This window comes from Chionomys nivalis, chromosome 3 (assembly GCF_950005125.1).
Source record: "Chionomys nivalis chromosome 3, mChiNiv1.1, whole genome shotgun sequence".
In the NCBI taxonomy this organism is placed as follows: Eukaryota; Metazoa; Chordata; class Mammalia; order Rodentia; family Cricetidae; genus Chionomys; species Chionomys nivalis.
In genome coordinates, this window is record NC_080088.1 from 8778648 (window position 1) to 8799160 (window position 20513).

Here is a 20513-nt window from a genome sequence, read left to right on the forward strand (position 1 = left end):
CGTGCTAACACTCCAGCCCACTGTCATTTTCACAGCCGGGCATGTACTCACCTTTCTTTCTTAGTTATCAAGACAATGAGTAATAGAAATACATTTGGGAAAATATGTACAGCCTGAACCAAGTCCTCTGTACAGCATTAACCCCCAGCTGCTGCTTGTCCTTCCCTATGCAATTCCAATGTCAGCACCTTGGTGTTTAGGGCACGGTGGAGCCCCCATTCTGTTTTGCAGTGCCTGACAGCTGGCTGGTGATCGCCCCTCTAAGGTTTGCTCCCAGTATCCCCTGGGTGAGGCAGGTACTGGAGTGTGATGTCCAGAAGGTGCTTGTGAAAATGGCGGTCTGATTAGGACTGTCCACAAGTGTTTATTAATGACGGCAGTAAGGTGTCCAAGCTGCTTTGCTCCTGTTATCAAGACCCCATGACCTCCATCCTCCTTCCCTTCCACCTCAGTAGCGAGCAGATGGCAAACAAGATTTTTGCTCATAATTAAAGGTTTTCTTGTCACATCACACTATTACTGTTGTCCGTATCGGACCAGCAGGGGAGAGCACTCTTAGCGGCTTCCCTGTGGTGTGTCCCCTCAGCTCACCCATCCCCCTCTTCACCTCTCACGTGCAGAGCCCTGGGCTGTCAGACTGAGGCATCCTGTCTCAGACACAGTGGAAGAAAGCCAGGTGCCTAGGAATGTATCCACTGAATGGTGTCGGTTCTGCCCGGCGAACTCCCGACATCACAATCCGTGGGACGAAAACCCAGGCTGGGTTTCCCCAAGAACCAGCAATAGAAAACATCTTTATCATTCCACTGTGTGCTCCCAGGGAACCATTTCCACTTTCTGGAGATGTGCTTTTGTGGTAATGCATGACTGTCCTCGTGCCTGTATTTATTTAAAGAACCGCCAACCGCTCCTCTGTCTCCATTTTCTGCATTCGGATTCTCCAAACCCAGGCACACTCCAGGGGCCGGCAGTGATCTGAACTGCTGCCTATACCCTTGCTGCTTCACGGAGAGCCCGCCGAGCACGCTGCCCACATTGTTAGCTGTGGCCTTGACTGCTGAGGGAGTAGTGACTGGAATGTGTTAGTTTGGTCTCTGTGTTTATATTTATACTGACAGTGTAGGGTAAGAGTGTTTACCAATTAAAATGAATTTTACTTATTAAAAGATAATTCTCAGTCGGCCGTGCGCATGCATTTAATCATAGCTCTCGGGAGGCAGAGGCAGGCAGATCTCAGGGAGTTCAAGGCCAGCCTGGACTACAGAGCGAGTTTCAGGACAACCAGGGCTACACAGAGGAAATCCGCCCCCCCCCCCCACCAAAAATGAGATAATTTTCATCACAGGGCATTGGAAGATATTTTTATCACTTACTTTATATAAAATTATAAAATTGAATTTTTAATTTAAAAATTTGTATAAAAGTGAGATCCATGTAATAAATTCCCATGTGCCCATTGCATAGAATATATAATGTTAACTTTCATTAACTTTTCATAACCTGGGAGTTCTAAATAGCGTATCATTTACTTGGTAGTATTTTGCGGTGTATTTTTAGTGACAAAGGCTCTTTACAGTTAGCATTATTCATTTAATTATTTCCTCTCTTGCAGTTTAACTTCATGTGTCTTGTAGCATTTGATTTTTTTGTTTTGTTTTGTTTTTGTTTTTTTCTAGACAGGGTTTCTCTGTGTAACAGCCCTGGATGTTGTGAACTCTCTTCGTAGACCAGGCTGGCCTTGAACTCACAGCGATCCTTCTGCCTCTGCCTCCCACGTGCTGGGATTAACAGGCGTGTGCCACCACTGCCTGGTGTCTTGTAACATTTGAAAAGCATTTTTCTTTTCTCCATATGCCTCCTTTCTGTGTAGAGAAGTACTTATAAAACCATATTATAATGACAAATTTTGTGATCAAAATTAATTCAAGAATGGCTTTTTAGATAGAGCAGATCCATTGACCTATCCTAGACAATGGAAAGGCCCTGGGAGCTCAGATTCCCTAGTCATTTGCTGTGCTTCCCAGGTCGGAGGCGCACTTGCACTGCCCGTGGGAGTCCTATTCCAGAATATATAAGTAAGACTGGATGGAGTTCAGATGCTTTGCCTGCATGCTAACTTGCTTGTAGTGAGCTGCTAACACTTGTCCTGGGGTCCCCAAATTTCATGATTGTAAATGCTTCTTCTTTCTTCTTTCTTCTCTCTCTCTCTCTCTCTCTCTCTCTCTCTCTCTCTCTCTCTCTCTCTCTCTTCTCTCTCTCTCTGTGAAATTATATGTGAAGACTTCTTTAATGTAATAAATTTTGTTGGAAAACCCAGTGCTACAGAGCACAGCTAATCAAATACATGGAAGAGAGGCTGTGACTGAGTTTGCTACATTGAATTGCACGATCCCTATGGAATTTTATTAATGACTTCCAGGTCTGAATTGTATTCTAACCTCTCAAGGGGAGAAACCTGCTGTACACTCCATTGCTAGTGTCCTGAAACCTCTCCTGGTGGTGAGGACTAAACATTTCCCATCCTTCCCATCCCAGGCACACCAACTGGACCATTCTGCCCATTACCTGCGCCTGAAGTTTCTAATGGAGAACAAGATGCTGTTCTACACCCCACAGCCCGAGGAGGACATTTACGAGCTGGTAATGTTTATGACTGCTGTCCCTGTGCGTTCCGTTTGAGATGATTTTCAAATTATGTATGTACTTGTGGTGATTGTAGCTGGTGGAGGGGAACGAGTTCTGAACTGAGAGAGCTTCATTCAGAGCCCAGAGCTGGCAGAAACAACCTTACCACAGGCGCTCCAGAGTGGAGTCGCCCTTGCTTGCCGGGGAGCAGGGCCGCATGGGCTCAAAGGACGCCGAAACCCACAGGTGATGCTCAGGCAAGGATTTAATCGGCGTGACCGACTCTTTCTGCAGACTTCTGTCTCTAACGGGAGACTCTAAAATCAGTTGGTAGTTGTCACAATAAAAACACCCCCTCCAGTTCTGTGCTGCTTCCATGTTCTTATCGAAACGGATGGGTCAAATCTTGTGGGTGTAAAATAAAAATATGAAAAAGTCCCCAGCCGTCTGATGACTTGCCCCAGGCTCTCTTGGAGAATGTGCTGGCCTCTTAGTACTTAGTCATCCTCCTGGGCCTCAGAGCTGCTTGTTGTGGATATGGGCATGACAACAGGGCGGGGCCTTACCACAGAAAACAGAAGTCCGGCCCAGAGGTTCCCTTTGGAAAGGGGAACCACAGTGTAGAATTTCATAGAAAATGCTGTTTTAACTCAACTTTTTGAACTATACTCCTTATATTGGGAAACTCTCGCCTATATTAAGCACACAGTTGAAAGAGTCTTGACAAACAATTATGTTTCACTGCATTGGTTATGATTTGGAATGTTTCTGCCAGCCTAAAAGGTTACCTCAGCTCCCTCTAAGTGTTTTTAAAGGAAATATGAGATTATACTTCTGTAAGAGTCTGGTCGTGTTCTGTGCTGGAGGGAGGGGTGCTTCTGTGGTTAAGATCACTGATGCTCTTGCAGAGGAGCCGAGTAGGTGTACAGTACCCACATGATGGCTCACGACCACCCATAACTGTGATTCTGGGGTATCCAGCCCCTCTTCTGGCCTCTGTAGTCACTGAACACATGTGGTACAGAGACATTTGCAGGCAAAACATTCCTAAAACAAAAAATATATAAAATAAATATTGGAAAAAAGGGCAAAGGACCAAAATGGTTAGTCCAGTCTAAACCAGTTGTCTGTGTTGATGGAGGAGGCCATGTACTCCTTACTTAAAGAAGGAGGTACTTAGGATGCTGGGGCAGGATTACATGACCCCCAGGAATTCAAGGCTAGCCCGGAGAACAACATAGCAAGATGTTTCTTGGAGGCAAAACAAAATCCAGATGTGGTGTGGTGAACATCTGTAACTTCAGCACTGGAGAGACTTAGGCAAGAGGAGGAGAGTGGACACACAGAGTTCCAGCTTGGCTCGGGGCATAACCTGAAACTACGTGATCTAAAAACACAGAGAAGAGAAGATTGAAAGGGGCCAAGCTGGTAACACAGCAATAGATCGTTTAGTGTATGCCTTATGATTTGTGAGTTTTGCAGAGCATAAATTACAGGGCTCATAGGCAGCCAGCTTCTGTGCCCTGTATGTGCCAGGCATGAGTGCAAATTCAGCTGTGACTTATTTTTATTACTCATAGTACTGTTTTAAGTTTTTAGATTTCTTTATTTTATTATTTCATGTGTATGAGTGTTTTCTTGCGTGCATGTGTGCACCGGGTACATGTCTGGTACCTAAAGAAGTCAGATGACACATCCCTCTAGAACTGCAGTTACAGATGGTTGTGAGCTGCCGTGTGTGCTGGGAACTGAACTCGGGTTGTCTACAAAAGCAGCCAGTGGTCTTAACCACTGAGCCACTTCTCCAGTCCTCCTCACATACTGTTGTTAAGCTTCGGAATTATGTGGTCTTCTCCAATAAGGTGATGAAATTCCAAGCTCAGTATTTTGGGGTCCATAATTGTTATGTACAATTTATTATTTAAAAAAGAACCTAGAATACAGTGACCGTTGTATTCTCTCACCCTTTATAGGCGTCTCTGGTCCAGAGATTCCCCAAGGAAACAGTGGCTATGGTCTCGCCTACACCAGCACCTCCATTCCACCAACTTCTTTACGCTTCTTGTCCTCTGGGCAGCTTAGGAGTCTGACAAAGCTTCTAGATCCCTTCCCAGAGTAACCCTTATAGTTGCGTGAGGCAGGATGAGACAAAGTACTCAGCAAACATCATAGATAGATAGATAACATGGCGTTAGCTCACTAAATTATAAGACCTGGTGGTAGGTATAGTGGCTTCTAGTACTCGGAAGTAGTGGCGAGTATAAATAATATTGGGTGCTTTCAGTGGCAACTAGAACGTGGTATTAAGGTAACTTTTCTGTTCCTGAAGAAGCCACAGGCACACTCAGTATTTCTGTGTGTGTTGCCTGAGTGCACTCATGGTCCAAGAAGAGCTACGCTTTGTAGATATTCTGGGCAATTTTTCCTTTTTGGAGTCACCTCAGTGGGTCCCTGGTTTTGGATCCCTGCTTTAGATCAGTCACCTGGATGTGATGTCACCGCAAGGCTGAGTTGTTCTGAGCAGCGTCCCTAGTTGCTTTTTGAGAGCTTATTTGATTTCTTGTCCCTTTCCGAACAAGCAGCAGCCCACACAGAGTTAATTAACTTTGGTCCTCATCTGCATGCCGAGGTCAGTGCTCTGCAGGAGCCATGTCCTCATATTGCAAATGCTTAATTCCATGTGACCAACAGCAGAGCAGCAAGTCCTGGACTTGAGATCCTAGAGGTGGGGGTGTTCATGTTAGTGGGCAGGGAGTTCTCTCGGCTGTGAATATCTGCTAACCGTTAGTATCCGTCTACTTTCCTGGTTGTATTAATGTAAATGTTACTTATTTGACTATTTCCTCATGACTATTTGTTGTGAGCAATCCATGGAAAGGTCTGGTCACAAGCCTGGGGTGTAGTCCAGAGACAATGCTTTTCGGATTTCACACTAAATGAGTTCTTATTAGAGTGATGGGGGAAGAAAATGTGCAGGCAAAATTGATTAATTTATTTATTCATTCATGTAGCAAATATTTACTTAGCATTTCTGTGACTGGCATCATCTCCAATTCTCGCAGGGTATGTGCCAAAGGGAAAAAAGAATCCTGTTACTGGAGGAGCCTCATTTAGGTTTGCAGATATGCATACACAAACATGTCATCGTCAGCAGGTTTTGAGGCTTGGAAGGGAAAGGAGTTAGGGCAGACGGGCAGACAAGAGATGTGCTTGGGTGCGCCATCAGAGTGGGGGCTGGGAAGAATTAGATACGCTTGCAGGAAGGGGCTCACGAAGAGGAGACAGGATCTGGGGAGAGGGATCAGCTGCTAAAATCCTCGCCATGCCAGCGCGAGCACCCCTGTGAAAGGTTGTGCAGTGTGGCATGCACCTATAATCCAGTGCAGGGGAGAGACACGAGGGTCTGCAGAGCTTGCCGGCTAGCCAGGCTAGTTCAATTGGCAGACTCCAGGCTCAGTGAGGCACCTGTCTCTCTGATGAAATTTAAAATGGAGAGTGATCAAGGAAGACACATGTCACCAATCCCTGACCTCCGCATGTATGTGTACACACATGTCACCAATCCCTGACCTCCGCATACATGTGTACACACACCACACCAATCCCTGACCTCCGCATACATGTGTACACACACCACACCAATCCCTGACCACATTCATGCACACACACACGACACCAATCCCTGACCTCCACAGCATGTGTACACACATGACAAGCATGTGTACACACACCACACCAATCCCTGACCTCCACATCCATGTGTACACACACCACATCAATCTCTGACCTCCACATGCATGTGTACACACACGACACCAATCCCTGACCTCCAAATGCATGTGTACATGCATATGCATGTCCGTACATCTACATATGCAAAAAGCAGCTGACAAAACTGGCTTCAGCTGAGGTAGGGAAGAAGTGACTTACCTGGTTCTGCCATGCCAGGAGGCTAAAAAAAAAAAAAAGATGAGGTTCTTGAGGCTATAGAAGAGCAAGCAGGCTGTGTAGATAGAGGCCAAAGGAAAAGGGAAGCCCAGGAGAAAAAGGACATTACATGTGACCTTCTACATGTGTGGAGCCATCAACCTGTAGATTGAGAGTGTTTGTAAACAAAACAGAAACAAAGGGGGACCCTCCTGATTGTTGCTCCTCTCCGATATATAATATATACTGATGGAGGAAGGTCATTGGTTAATTAATAAAGAAACTGCTTGACCTGATAGGTTAGAACATAGGTGGGTGGAGTAAACAAAACAGAATGCTGGGAGGAAGAGGAAATGAGCTCAGATGCCATGCCTCTCCTCTCCAGGGCAGACATGATGGAGCAAGCCGCCAGGTCAGACATGCTGAATCTTTCCTGGTAAGACTGGTGCTACACAGATTATTAGATATGGGTTAAAGCAAGATATGAGAGTTAAACAGAAGAGGCTAGATATAATGGGCTAGGCAGTGTTTATATGAATACAGTTTGTGTGTTGTTATTTTGGGGTATAAGCTAGCCAGGCAGCCGGGAGCTGGGTGGCAGGAACGCAGCCCGCAGCTCCTTCTACAATATACAGAACAGTGTACAGTGTGATGGCCATAAGTGTACCGAATATGTATAGACTTTCTTGGCCCTTATTCCCTATGTAATACAACAGGAAAACAGTTTTCCTGTCATTCATGTTGCATTAGGTAGGCATCAAATGCAATCTAGTGATAATTCAAAGTATGTAAGAGCTGATGAGCACAGGTTTTATGCAAATACTACATAAGAGAGTTGAGTATGCATGGATTTGGGCATTCTGGGGTCCCATGGGTCCTGGAACCAGTTCTCTGCAGTCACCTAGTAATGACAATAGCTGACCTCTTTTGTTACAGACTCCTGGAGGTTGGCGTATGGCAGATGGACTATAGGGCATGGACAGTGGGCACACAGAACCCCTGCAGGCTGGGGCATGGTGGCATAGGCTGGGGCGCCCAGAGGAGACAGGAAGACAGGATGTGATTTTGTAAGACTCAAGTACCTGCTATTCAAAGTGGTATTAAATCTGATGATCTCTTCATCCAGTTTTTGAAAGGGGTGGGGAGAGATGCAATCTCATTAATTTAATGACGTGGAGGTTTTTTTTTTTTTTAATATGTGTGCCACTTACCTGTGCATAGAGCGACCAGATTCCAAGTTTCCTAACTCCAAATGCTGTGGTTTCAGAGAAACCATTTTAAGACCGAGTGTATTCTTGAAATTTTCTGTATTTTATTAGAGTTTTTTCCGTTTGCTTCATCTGACCCCATCTCAGTCAGCACAGGAGTGATCGTGTGGCTCAGAAGGCAACTTACTGCAGGGAGCTGTCCTCAGAGATCAGCAGAAAGCTGAGACTGCCTGAGCTGTATTCCTGCTGGGGCTTCCAGCCACGGTTAGAGCAGTTGCATACTGCCACCTGGTGGCATGGAAGGGCCATCACACATATTACACTTCAGGGCTCAAGCTAAGCAGTGGGTAAGGTTGTATTGCACACCAGGCTGGCCTGCTATGTCTTGTAAGCTTTATTTAAGTAACTCCATATTGTCATTTTGGTGACTGTATTTTCTGATCTTAAAGTCATTACCACTGCAGTCTTCTAACTGGGGAGTTTAATTTTGTGAATATTTCCGAAGTACCTAAAAAAATCATACTGACACCGGCCTGTACCACTGATGTTCCTACCCGTAACCCCCGTCACGCTATGTCGTAGAACATGGACAAAGACATTCTTCTTCCCTCTGTCTTGCCTGAATAAAATGCCATGCTGAAGAGATGGGGCGGGGCAGCCATCACAGGGACTGGGCTTCAGTACTGTAGGATGAAGTTTCTGTTGAATTTTGTGGCTCGAGATTGATTTTCATTTCAAGATCAAAGAACAGTTTGCATTTGATTTTACTCTTTTGTTTTCAGATTTGGATTTCAGCTTTAGATTTTCATGCCTAAGAAGGTCCACTCCCCTGATCTTGGGCCCTTTTGGATTTCAGAAGTTGGCTGGGGAATCACCATAGTAGGGCAGAGAGAACCATATCTCTCACAGTTGCAAGAATGGGTTCAATCCTGCCCTGCCTACCCTGACTTTACACACTTGTTGATTACTTTCTCAGTAGCCGTAGTCCCCTTATTGCATGGGACCAAAAGCCACAGAGTTGGAAATTCATGCTTATGAGATTATGTCCATATATATGAAACTATAATATCAGTTAATTTAAACATTTCTGAGTTATGAGCGATGCACTATTTCAATCTTTAGTTTATAAAGAAACATAGACTATGTTGGGTTTCTCAATAATTGATTGATTTGTATAGTTAATTCCGCAGCCAATTTTGTATAGTTCTCTTTTGTAAGTTAAAAGAGAATCTTGTCCGTCTACACAGGTTGCTTCAGTATCAGCATTTGTCTGTACTAATTTACCCTCCTGTGCATGTCCCCATGTGGAAGTACTGTGTGTAAGCATGGGGGCACCTTGTAATTTGAGGAAGCTCACTCAACGTGCTTACAACCCACCTCTTGATTTTGATGAACCCACTGCGCAAGCACTAGAGGGTTTAATGACTGAGACATTATTTTTCAGGTCTATGATGAATTTGGGGTGTTATCTGGAGTGGTGTGTGTGTGTGTGTGTGTGTGTGAGTGAGTGTGTGTGTGAGGGGGTGGGTTAGAGTCCATACTGTAACTGAGCTTGGTAATGGAATTCCAAGTTTACATTATAGCTGTCACTGGGTTGCACCATGAAGAAAGACCGATGTAGTATATATTTTCGTTCAAGTATCATTTATGAAAAGAGAGATTTACAAAATGTGACCAGTCCTGAGAAGCTGTTTGTGATGGACCCTAATTAGCCTCCTCCTGTGATTTGCAGCTTTACAAAGAAATTGAAATCTGCCCCAAAGTAACCCGGAATATTCACATTGAGAAGTCAGACTCCACCGCTGGAAACTACGGTAGGTTTGTTTGTCTTTGCTCCTGGGTGCTTGTGTTCTGGTTTAAGCATTTTCTGTGTAAACAGAACGTGCACACATTTACAATTCAATAACAAGCCTTTGGGGCCTGTTCCAAACAACACATCTGACTCCTTGCTGTGTAGAGCAGCTGAGCTAAGAAGAGGTGCATGTGGAGGAAGCCTCTGGCCTTCAGTCTCTTGAGTCACCAGGATTCCCCTGTCATAAGAAAGAAATTGGGGGGTGGACTGGGGCTGGAGAGGTGCCTCAGTGGTTAAGAGCACTTGCTGCTCTTCTAGAGGATCCAAATTCAGATTTCTGAACCTTGGGTGGCTTACAACTGCTTGTAACTCCAGTTCTAAGGGATCCAACACCCTGCCGTCTTCTGGCTTCTGTGGTACCTGCCCTTGTGGGTACCATACACTCTCATACACACACACTTACATGTACAGCTTTTAGAAGAAGGGACTGGACATAGTGGGAGAGAATTACTTGATTTTCTGCTGTGCCTGACACGCCCACAAACAGGCACTGGCCTGCTTTCTCCACTGGTGAAGTTAAAGGGCGTGTTTCCTCACTGCTGTGCTCCGGTGCCCAGGACCACCGCTGGTTGCTGGTTCACTAGAGGGCTTAGTACACAGTGTTCTGCATGACTTTGACTAATTGAAGTAAAATAACACAAAGTACAATCAGCAAAGACAAAAGGACAGGAAGAGAGTGTGGAGACAACAAGCTTAGTGTTACCATTGCAGCACGAGGTGGGACCTTTAGTGGGACCATGGCAGGCGAAAGACAGATAAGCCAGATGGACAGACAGAGCTGGAGTGCAGAGTCTATTGAGAGAAGGATAGAGGAGAGAGAGGGGGAGAAAAGGGAGAGGAAGATGAAGGAGAGGGAGAGGGAGAGCAGAGGTGTCTATACTCCTGATCCAGCCTGGAGCAGGTGTCGCCTGAGGTGTTGTCTGTGGCTTTGCAAAGAAGAAACAGGAGAAGTGGCCGTTGGGTTTTACTCAGTGACAGTCACAGGTCTAAGCCAATCACATAGCCACCTATTTCCAAAGGAGCTGATGAACGTGTGCCTACTGTGTGCTGGAAGGGGCTTGCAGTTCCTGGCAGAATGTCAAGGCCACTGCTTACAGGTATTTTGAGATCTTTCTCTGGCTGCGGCTATTAACATTTCTAGTGTTTGAAAATGCTCAAATCCTTCCCAAGACAACTGGTATTTTATTCTTCTGCATCTCCTCCCACAGGCAAACAACCTCATCTCAGAACGCTCCCCAGAGGGTTGCGGCCTAATGAACAGGGCCTAATTTCATAGCTCTGGCCACTTGCATTATACCTTCACGCCATTTACTGTTTGACCCGTGAACTAAACACACCAGAAAGCCTGGAGGACATTCTCAATGGCAGAGGATTAATGTTTATAAAGGGCTTATTATGCAACAGAAGTGTGACCTTCGTGATTAAAGCCATAATTGGTGGCGCTGGCGTAAACAAGTGCCCGGCATAGCCGACGCAGATCTCTGCTTGTTCCTCCTTTCTGTCGAGCGAGAGGAAGCCGATGGGAGCCTAGGAAAGAGCGCAGGTCCCAGCTCTTAGGCTCCAGTATAGACTGAGTGGACATGGAAGCAGGCACTTGGCGTAAACATGCCCTGGAGTTACCTCCATTCCCCTTAGGGGAGGTTCCACGGGTGCCTAAAATTGTTGCTAGCACAGAGCCCTTAGACCATGTTTCGCCCCCACCACGTGCAACCAATAATAAAGCTCAAAGCTTTAATGTGAATGCGTACGTTACCTGTGTGTTTATCTGTGTACCTGATGGCATGCTTGGTGCCTTTGGAGGCCAGAAGAAGGAACTGGAGTTACAGATGGCTGTGAGCCATCGTGTGGGTGCTGCTGAGAATCGAACCTGGATCCTCTGGAAGAGCAGCCAGTGCTTTTAACCACTGAGCCACCTCTCCAGCCCCTAATAAAATTTAATTTGTAAGTTAAGCACGTTAAGAGAGTAACAACGGACCATAAGGGAGAAGGGCTATACCATATATTGTAATTCAAATTGAGTGTGGGTGACCACAACCATAGATGGTAAAAATCCATGGGTGTGGATGCGGGTGCTATATTTTATAGACGTTAGGGCTGCTCAGGCTGTGTGACACAAAGTGCTGTCTGCACTTGGAAGGCAGAGGCAGGAGGATCTCTGTGAGTTCAAGGCTAGCCTGGTTTACAGAGTGAGTTCCAAGACAGCCAGGGCTATACAGAGAAGCTCTGTCTTGAAAACATCCCTGCCCCCCCCCCCCCAAAAAGTGCTTTGTTTTGATTTAGGTTGAGTTTTGTGGCCACCATTACTTTCATTCAGTTCGTAACCCCATACTTGGAGGTTGGGGCCAGACCACACTGATGGAGGCAGTTCTCAGGGCCAAACCACTGGGTACCACTTCCCGAGCTTCACTCTGGAAAGCCCTGCTGCATGGCTGGTGATGTCAGTTAAGTCAGCTCCCAGTATCCGGGCTCCCACTGACAGCAGTGTGTTGGTGGGGGAAAGTAGTTACTTTTCTGGTTGCTGGTAGGAATACTCTAACAAAAGCCGCCCACTGCTGAAGGCTTCTTTGAGTTCATAGCCTGAGGGTACGGTCCTTCGTGGTGGGGAAGTCCAGGCTGCAGGAGTCTGAGGAAGCACAAAGCGATGAATGCCCACACTCAGGATGATGCCACCCTCCTTTGGGGTGGACCTTCCCACCTCAGTTAACCCAGTCGTACCTGGGATTGTCCCCCAGTTAGGAAGATTGTAGCTCTTCCTAAACTGGCAGTATTAACCATCACAGCCCATGATCCTGGATGATATGATGGCCTCCAACCCCAGAGACTACTGTGCCATCTTGGCGCAGAATCAGCCGGTCTGCATCCAGCCTTAGTGTCAGCCTACCTATCGCTTTCCTGTTCATGTGAGCCCCACGTCTATGCAAGCTCCTAGCACACGTTACCAACACCGAACATCTTTACAGTACCAAAGGCTGCTTTCTGTTTGAGGATGGAAAATATGACCTAATAACTCATCTCACAGAGTAAATTTTTAAAGAGTAAACACTTAGGCCAGGCAGTGGTGGGCTCACATCTTTAGTTCCAGCATCCAGGAGGCAGAGGCAGGTGAATTTCTGGGTTTGAGACCAGCCTGGTCTGTAGAATGAGTTCCAGGACAGCCAGGGCTACACAGAGAAACCCTGTGTTGAAAACAACAGCATCAAAAACAAAACAAAACTAAAGTGAACACCTAGAAGTTTCTCTCTCCTTGCCAGCCCTTGGGTGGCACTCGGATTACATGCTGCTTAGATTAAGCTCGGTCCTCAGCTGTCTCTGAGTGGAAGTGAGCACAGGTCAACCCTGTATCTCTCCCATGTCTTAGAGTGCCTCTGATGCTGTATGTTAGCCGTGTGTCCTCCTTATGGTGTGTGTCTGTTCTTGAGCAGTTATTTTACCCTGGACCTGCGTTTGAATTCTCTGTCTTGGATTCCCTTTGCCCATGGGTGTCTGTACGAGGGATTTCCTGGCAGTCCATCAAATCAGCTGGAGGTCTAGTTTCTTCCCGTGGTCTTGATTACTTCCTTTTCTAGGTCGCTGGGCCGCCTATCACTCATCATGTCTTCCTGTTTTTACAGTGGCGGCCTCCTAATTGCTGGCTGCCTCAGTTCGATAGTGAACGATCTCCTTCTGCCTTGTTGGCAATCATTTTGGCTCCTGTTAGCGTCTGTGGAGGTTAGAGCATTCCCATCCCACATATAACCTTGGTTAATTGACTGTAAGACCACTGTGTTCTTTGTTGAGCAAACCGTAGCTCGTAAAGTTTTGATGTAGGTTACACAGACCCCAGGGCTGTACCTGTCTGCACAGTGGTGCTGCTTTGAGCCTCTTGGCCCCGCCCTGCACATCTGTCCTTCAGGATGGGGTGCTGCCTTGAGCCTCTTGGCCCCGCCCTGCACATCAGTCCTTCAAGGATGCTGTCCATGTTTGTAATGTTGTTGCATAGTCTTTAGAAAGGAAGTTGTGCCCATTGTTCTCCCGTTGGCTCTGTTCACAGTTGAGATTATCCACCCACCAGCTTGAGAACTCTAGCATGCTTCTCGAGCCGTGTGCAGAATTTCATAGTCAATTGTAGGGTTCAGACTGGATGGATCCCCTGCTGCACTCCGCTCCTTATCAGTCATTCAAACAAACGCCAGGAACAGAAGGAAATTCCTGAATGACCTCTGTCAACTGCGGCTCCACAGCGTCCTCTGTCTTGATCTTGTCTTCCAGCTAAGCAGGCCAGTTCTTGGCACATTCATTAGCAGCATTTTAATTCCCCTCCCCCATAAGAAGGAAATTCAGACTGATAATATAGCGAAGACTAGAAAGTCGCCTTCTCTGCCTGAGAGAGTTATAGGCGAATTAGCAATGGCCGGTGGCCTTTCTTGCCCACGGGGCTTTACCTATTTCCTGGTACCAAGAACTAAACAGAAAACTTAATATTCATTTTGACAGTGCTGGTAAAGTCTCAGTGGCTCTCTGGCATCTAACCTTATAATAAGCTTTTTTTCTTTTCTTTTCTTTTCTTTTCTTTTCTTTCTTTCTTTTTATTTATTTATTTATTTATTGCCTATTTTTTTAAGACAACTTTTCCTTTTACTCCCAGCGTTGGTTAACTAGTTACTATTCTGATGGTCACTCGTAGAGTATGAAAATAGGTTAACCAGATTCCAGTATGAACTAATAGGTGTAAAGAGAGTTTTCAGGGGCTGGAGAGATGGCTCAGTGGTTAAGAGCATTGCCTGCTCTTCCAAAGGTCCTGAGTTCAATTCCCAGCAACCACATGGTGGCTCACAACCATCTGTAAGGAGGTCTGGCGCCCTCTTCTGGCCTTCGGGCATACACACAGACAGAATATTGTATACATAATAAATAAATAAATAAATATTTTTTAAAAAAAAAAAAAAAAGAGAGTTTTCAGAATGTGGTAATGAGTTAGATCGGTGTCCATACAGCACTACATATTGGTGAGCACACATCGTGCCCTGGGCCAGTCTGCCCTGTGATGTAGACTGAATGAGGAGAGAAAGGCAAGGGACCTGTATGCAGATCTGTCTGTTTGTGCATGTAAGGAAGAGGATGGAAAAGGCAGTCAATGCCCTTTAGCAGGAAACAGGTGAGAGAAAATACTGCTTTTGTTTGCATTGACAGGTGAGTATGAAGTCTGAAGATTAACGGGCCTAGTGATATTTATTTTTATAAGATCTAAAAATACTTTTTTCCTGTTGTGTAAAGCATTCTGAAGAACAGGAAAGAAAAAAAAATTCCAACCCCAAACATAGACATACCTCTGTGTTCACAGCAGGTACTTCCTGTTGCTGGGTAAACATTCAGAGGTGTGAGCCCTGCCTTCTGTCTTGTGTTCTGCAGGGTTTTCCCTGTCTTCTGTGGACGAAGATGGCATTCGAAGACTCTACGTGAACAGCGTCAAGGAAACTGGCTTAGCTTCCAAGAAAGGTAAGACTGTGGATGCCTTGGCTGCTTCTATTTTTGTTTTTGTTTTTTGTTTATTTGTTTGTTTGTAGTTTTTGATACAGGGCCTTGACATAAAGCTGAGGCTGGCTTGGAATTCCTGGTGTGGCTCAGGCTGGTCTTGAACTTGAGGCCTTTCTGTGGCAGTCTCTCCAGTATTAGGATCTACAGACTTGCAACCCCCCAACTCTACCCGCCCCCACCCCTACCCTGTGACCCTTGTTTATTTCATAGTTTTCGTTTTGGGGTTTTCTCATTAGTTAACGAGAAAGTCATTTTCAGAGGGCTTGTGTATAAAGACTATTGTCTCCTTGAAAACAGCTCCAAGGAAATGGATTTTACCCCATGAGTTTGGGTGTGCAAGAAATGTCACACTCGTAGGTTTAGATGAGACTAAACCTGTACCTGTGGGACTATTGCAATGCTTCCTTCTAATCACAATGGTTCTTTATCATCTCAGGAGCTTGGGGCTTGGAGGAAGCAGAATTTTGGTCCTCACTGGTCAGAGGCATTAACTAAGCCTTCATCATCCCCAGAAGTGGCTGTTCCACTCGGTCACTTCTCAGAGAGTCTGCAGAGGTTGATTTGAGATCCAGCTCCTCATCTTTGCTGTCAACTCCCCCCTGATGTGTCTTGACTTTTTTTTTGTGGGGGGCCTCCCAGAGCTTACCGTGCATTTTGACTGCCTTTGGGCCCTGTTCTCCAGCCTTCTCACGCTGGGTTACAGTGAACCCTCCACATCTTTGGGCTGTGCATTTACCAACTACATGTTGGAAATCTTTGGCAGGGGGCGTTAAAAAAAGCTATCAAATGCTGAACATATTCTCACCTTTGCCCTTGTCACCAGTCCCTAAGCAGTGTAATGTGGTTGCCAGTTTTATATGTTGCTTAAGATATTACAGATAATTTACAGATGATTCAAAAATGGCTGTCTGTAAATATGTCTTCTCTACATCTGTGGATGCTGCAAGGGCTGTTTTAGATTCCACCTGCTAAAGGCACCAAGAGAAGCCAGAGCTTGTCCACCCCATTAGTTTTAGGAGAAATGTAACGGGTTGAACCCTGTGGCTCAAACACAGAAAATTTTCCACTCACAGTTTAGGAGGCTAGAAGTCTGAAGCCAAGGTGTTGGGAGGATTGATTCCTTTTGGAGGCTTACGGAAGAATCTGTCAGATGCTTCTTCTTAGATATGGTGGCTGCCAGCCATCCCCAGTGAGCCTTGGTTTGTAACTGATACTCTCATTTTTGCCATATCTCCATGTCCTTAGTCTTTCTGTGGCTGTCTTCTAAGAACAGAGATCATTTTGTTTGACACTCACCCTAGATTTCTATGAGTTTGTCTTAGTTAGGGGTTGATTTTGACTTAATTACATCTTTAATATTATATAGTTACAGCAATTATTTTAAATATCTCCATGATACATGCCTGAACCTCTTTCCAAAGAGGTTGGTTCCTGATGTTGTAGGCAGACGTGATTGTTTTTGTTTTTAGGGGGAATACTTTTCAGCTCATTATACTTATAAAAATATGAAGCAGGTCAGTAAGTTTAGGAATTTTGTTCTTGGTGTGGAATTTTGTGGGAACATAATCCACGTTGGCCAGCATGTCTGTGTCAGCTGTACTTAGACGTGATTACCCAAATCTCACCTTGTGCAGAATTCTGAATGGAGCACTGGGAACAGAGGGGGGCTGAATTCCCTGCCTCCCTCCCTGTAGCGGCAGAACATAGTACTGGGTGCTTCGTAGCTTACTCCCTGTGCGGGCCATTTCGCCCCTTGCTGTACCCGTCAGAGGTTCTCAATCCAGTCTGCACAGAGAAGGCGGGGCGCGAAGGAGGAATCGTCAGAATCGTTTATGTGCTAGCTGTCATGGGGAGGACCTCCCGCGTGTTCCTCCTCTGCTTTCTAGACTGCAGGCAGACTGGAAGCCAGAGTTTGCAGAGGCACTGAGCTGCATCTCAGCTGCAAACAGGCAGGTTCGCTCCCCTCCAGACCTGGTGGCTGATCTTTATCGCTCTCAGCAGGATGAGGTGCTGCGGGGGCAGGGGCTCTTCTGACTTCAGTCACATCCTGCTTTAGTCTTTGAGTCTGAGAACCATGATGCTCATGAAAACAAATGTCTCCCCAGCCTCCTTGCGCCTTAGAGCAATGTTCTCAGCAGATGTAGGACCAGTGTGTGTGTGTCGTCTCCAGCCACAGGTACCACGCTGACACTCCGCACAGGCCACGTGGGGTGTTGGATTTAGCAGCTAATGAAAACATCCCACCGCACCCCATTCAGGACTCTGCAGGCCACATTTCCCATCTGTGTGTTCTGTACCAAATGTCCCCTCCACCGGCTTCCATCCACTCTTTCAGTTCAGCCGATGCTGTCTTGCAGCCAGCCTTTGACACCCACAATCTTTGAGATATTTCCCTTCCCGGAATCAGCGATTCCAAGTTCCTTGACCACTCTATTAGCGTGTAGAATAGAACTCACTCTGACTGGCTTTTTGAACATGGCCTAGGTGCCGCCAGTCTTGTTCAAATGACCAGAATATGTTGTTGGAAAGAAAGGGCAATGGCCCGCTGCCTGAGTAGATCTGAGCACCCTGCTTGCACTAATACACTCTGTTTTCACCTTTGTTTATTTTTGCTGGCCCCCTTGGGCCTTTGGCGGTCCAGGCCGCAGTTGGGTCCCATGTTCCCACTCCTCCTCTATTGCTCTTCACACACAGACTGCCCCTAGTCAGATCTCAAATCGCCCTTGCAGAATGGGCTTTTTGTCCCCTAGTGTCCACTCATCATGGCCCTGCTTGTTTTGGACTCTCATTCTCCCTTTGAGGTCACCTGAGAGCCATGCTGTCATCTAGTGTTTTCATGATGGCCTCACAGGATGTAGCCTGGTTGAGAAGATACTTCGTACGTATTTTCTCATGGTCAGAGACCTGGTCAGTCATCCTCATCAACTTAGACCATGAAACCCAATCTGGACAAGTTCAACAGAACTGCCATATACAGGCTGCCCATGCTGGCTTCAGCACTGCCAGGACATGCATTTCATTTCATTCAACTTCAGTTCTTATTTGCAGGGTCAGTTGAGGGTGAGTAGCAACTTGGAGAGTCAGTGCCTAGTGAATAGCTTCAGTGATCGCGTGATTGACTTCTTTTCCCTCTTATGTAGGAGATGGGGGCTGGGGGTGACTCAGTAACATGTAGCTGTGACAGAAAGACCCCCGTGGGGCGCTTCCCAGCTCAATACTACTGACACCGCCTCTCCTCCTACCGCTCATTCTGAGAGTAACTCACCCTGTGTTGTCTTCCTGGTGTTGCCATAACAAAGTTCTGCAATCTGGGTGGCTTGCAGCTGCAGAAATTTATGTGCTTGCTCTTCTGGAGAAGTCAGGCAAGGTCTCACTGGCCATTCTGGCCCTGAACCTTTTGGAGGGAACCCTCTCTGGTCTCACTCATCCAGTTTCTATGGTTCCACCTGTTTGTGGACTTGTGGCTATACCATCCAAGGCTCTGCATCCATCTTCACTGGCCCCTGCTCTTTTTTGTGAGTCTCTCTTCCATAGTTCCCGTGAAGACATGTCAGTGGGCATAGGGCCCATCAGACAATGCGAAGTATTTCAAGGTGAAATTGCACTCACAGACTCTGAGTGCTGGGACACAGGGACAGGTTTTCAGGGTCAACACTCATCTTGCCATTGTTCTTTCTGTGGCAGTTGCATAAACCTGGAACCTTTCTTCTGAGAAACTTCATAGATGCCTTCTGGCTTTCAAATCTTTTTATCCTAATATCTAATATCCTGATATTTAATATCCTGCAATGTCTGAATTATAGGCCTTTGAGTTGTTTTAAGAAAAGACCAAAGCCAGCCACAGCGCCTCACACCTATAATCCTAGCACGAGAGGCGAAAAAGCAAGATTGCTGTGAGCTTAGTGTGAGTCTGGGCTGCCTAGTGAGTTCCAGGATACACACACATGTGCGTGCACACACATATGCATACACACACATACATGCATGCATACATATACACACACATGCATACTCCAAAACCTTACACCAATATCTCTGCTTTTCATATATTGAGGTTTTATATTTTCTGTTTAAATACTATACTGCTCCAGATTTTTACCTAAAAATGAGTTGTTTAAGGCTGGAGAGATGACTCAGTGATTAAAATCACTGGCTGCTCTTCCAGAGGTTCTGAGTTCAATTCCACATGCATCCACATGGCAGCTGATAACCTCTCCAACATCCATGGGATACAGTGCTCTCCTGGTGTGTGGATGTACATGTATACAAAGCATACCTATAAATAAATAAATCTTAAAAGCAATGAATTTTTGACTCAACAGAATTTTGCCTTTGACACAAAAACATTCACATTTTCATTTCATTCCCCTCCCCGTGTGTTTTTTTGTATATTTTATGCTCAGTAATGGGTTTTGTGAGTTTTGGAAATCTGAATGAGGATAGCCAGGGTTAGCTCCAAATCTGGGAAGTGAGAACTCTCTAGAATGATCCTCCTGCAGAGTCAGAGCTGGGACCCATGCCTGCCTTGGGTGGGGTGGCTTCTCAATTCTGCAATTCCTCTGTGTCTTCTTCATTGACTTCCTTTCTCGGGAGACTCCCTTCCCTTCGCTGCCTCCTCCTCAAGTAGCCACAGTGTCTGTAATAAAGGCCTGAAGTCCCCCTTTGTTGACACACTCCTGGTTTTCCCAGGTTGAGCTTGTTCTCATTGCCCCTTAGGGTCCCAAACATTGGCCTGTCCCAAGGTGTGTCCCGCAAAGATTGCAGAACCCTCTGAGGACCCTACCCAGATGAAAGGGAAGATATATTTTCCTGGATCTTGGTGTCATTCAAAGGCAGGGAGAGTGATAACAGCATTTGGTTCTGTCAGCTGTCTTCTCCTTATAAATTTTGGGGGAAAAAAAGCAAAAACAAAACAACCTTCCTCATGGTGGTAGGCAGGAGGAGGAACTTCTGCTGCTTGGTTTCACAGAAACGATCAGTAGATGCAAGTGTGTACAAAACACTGCTGCCAGCATTCCTGGAGACCAGCATCTTGGGGAGTTAACCAGAATCCGCATTTGAGGAAGGATATTGGCAGATGCTTAGATCAGTTGGTTCAGAACAGCACTTCTCAACCTGTGGGTCATGACCCCTTGTAGGGGGCTCCTAAGACCGTTGGAAAACATAGATACCTATGATACGATGCATAACAGTAGTAAAATTACAGTTATGAAGTCGCGGAAAATCATTTTATGATAGGGGGTTCACCACAGCATGAGGAACTGTATTAAAGGGTCACAGCCTCAGGAAGGTTGAGAACCAATGCTCTAGAGCCTTCTCAAACCCACGCGAGCACTGCATCCTGCCCCCAGCGGCCCTGGGGCTGTGAGAGTCATTACGGGAGAGCT

General features: G+C 46.0%; 1 protein-coding gene across 5 annotated transcripts in view; it reads left to right on the forward strand.

Annotated features, from left to right (window-relative positions):
* Tiam1 (TIAM Rac1 associated GEF 1) overlaps window positions 1-20513 on the forward strand; it is a 353183-nt gene that overhangs the window by 278750 nt on the left and 53920 nt on the right. For all 5 annotated transcript variants that reach the window (XM_057763555.1, XM_057763556.1, XM_057763560.1 and 2 more), the window contains 3 exons: window positions 2536-2640; window positions 9493-9574; window positions 15001-15087. In XM_057763555.1, coding sequence (XP_057619538.1) covers window positions 2536-2640; window positions 9493-9574; window positions 15001-15087 — 274 coding nt within the window. The remainder of the gene's footprint in view (window positions 1-2535; window positions 2641-9492; window positions 9575-15000; window positions 15088-20513) is intronic.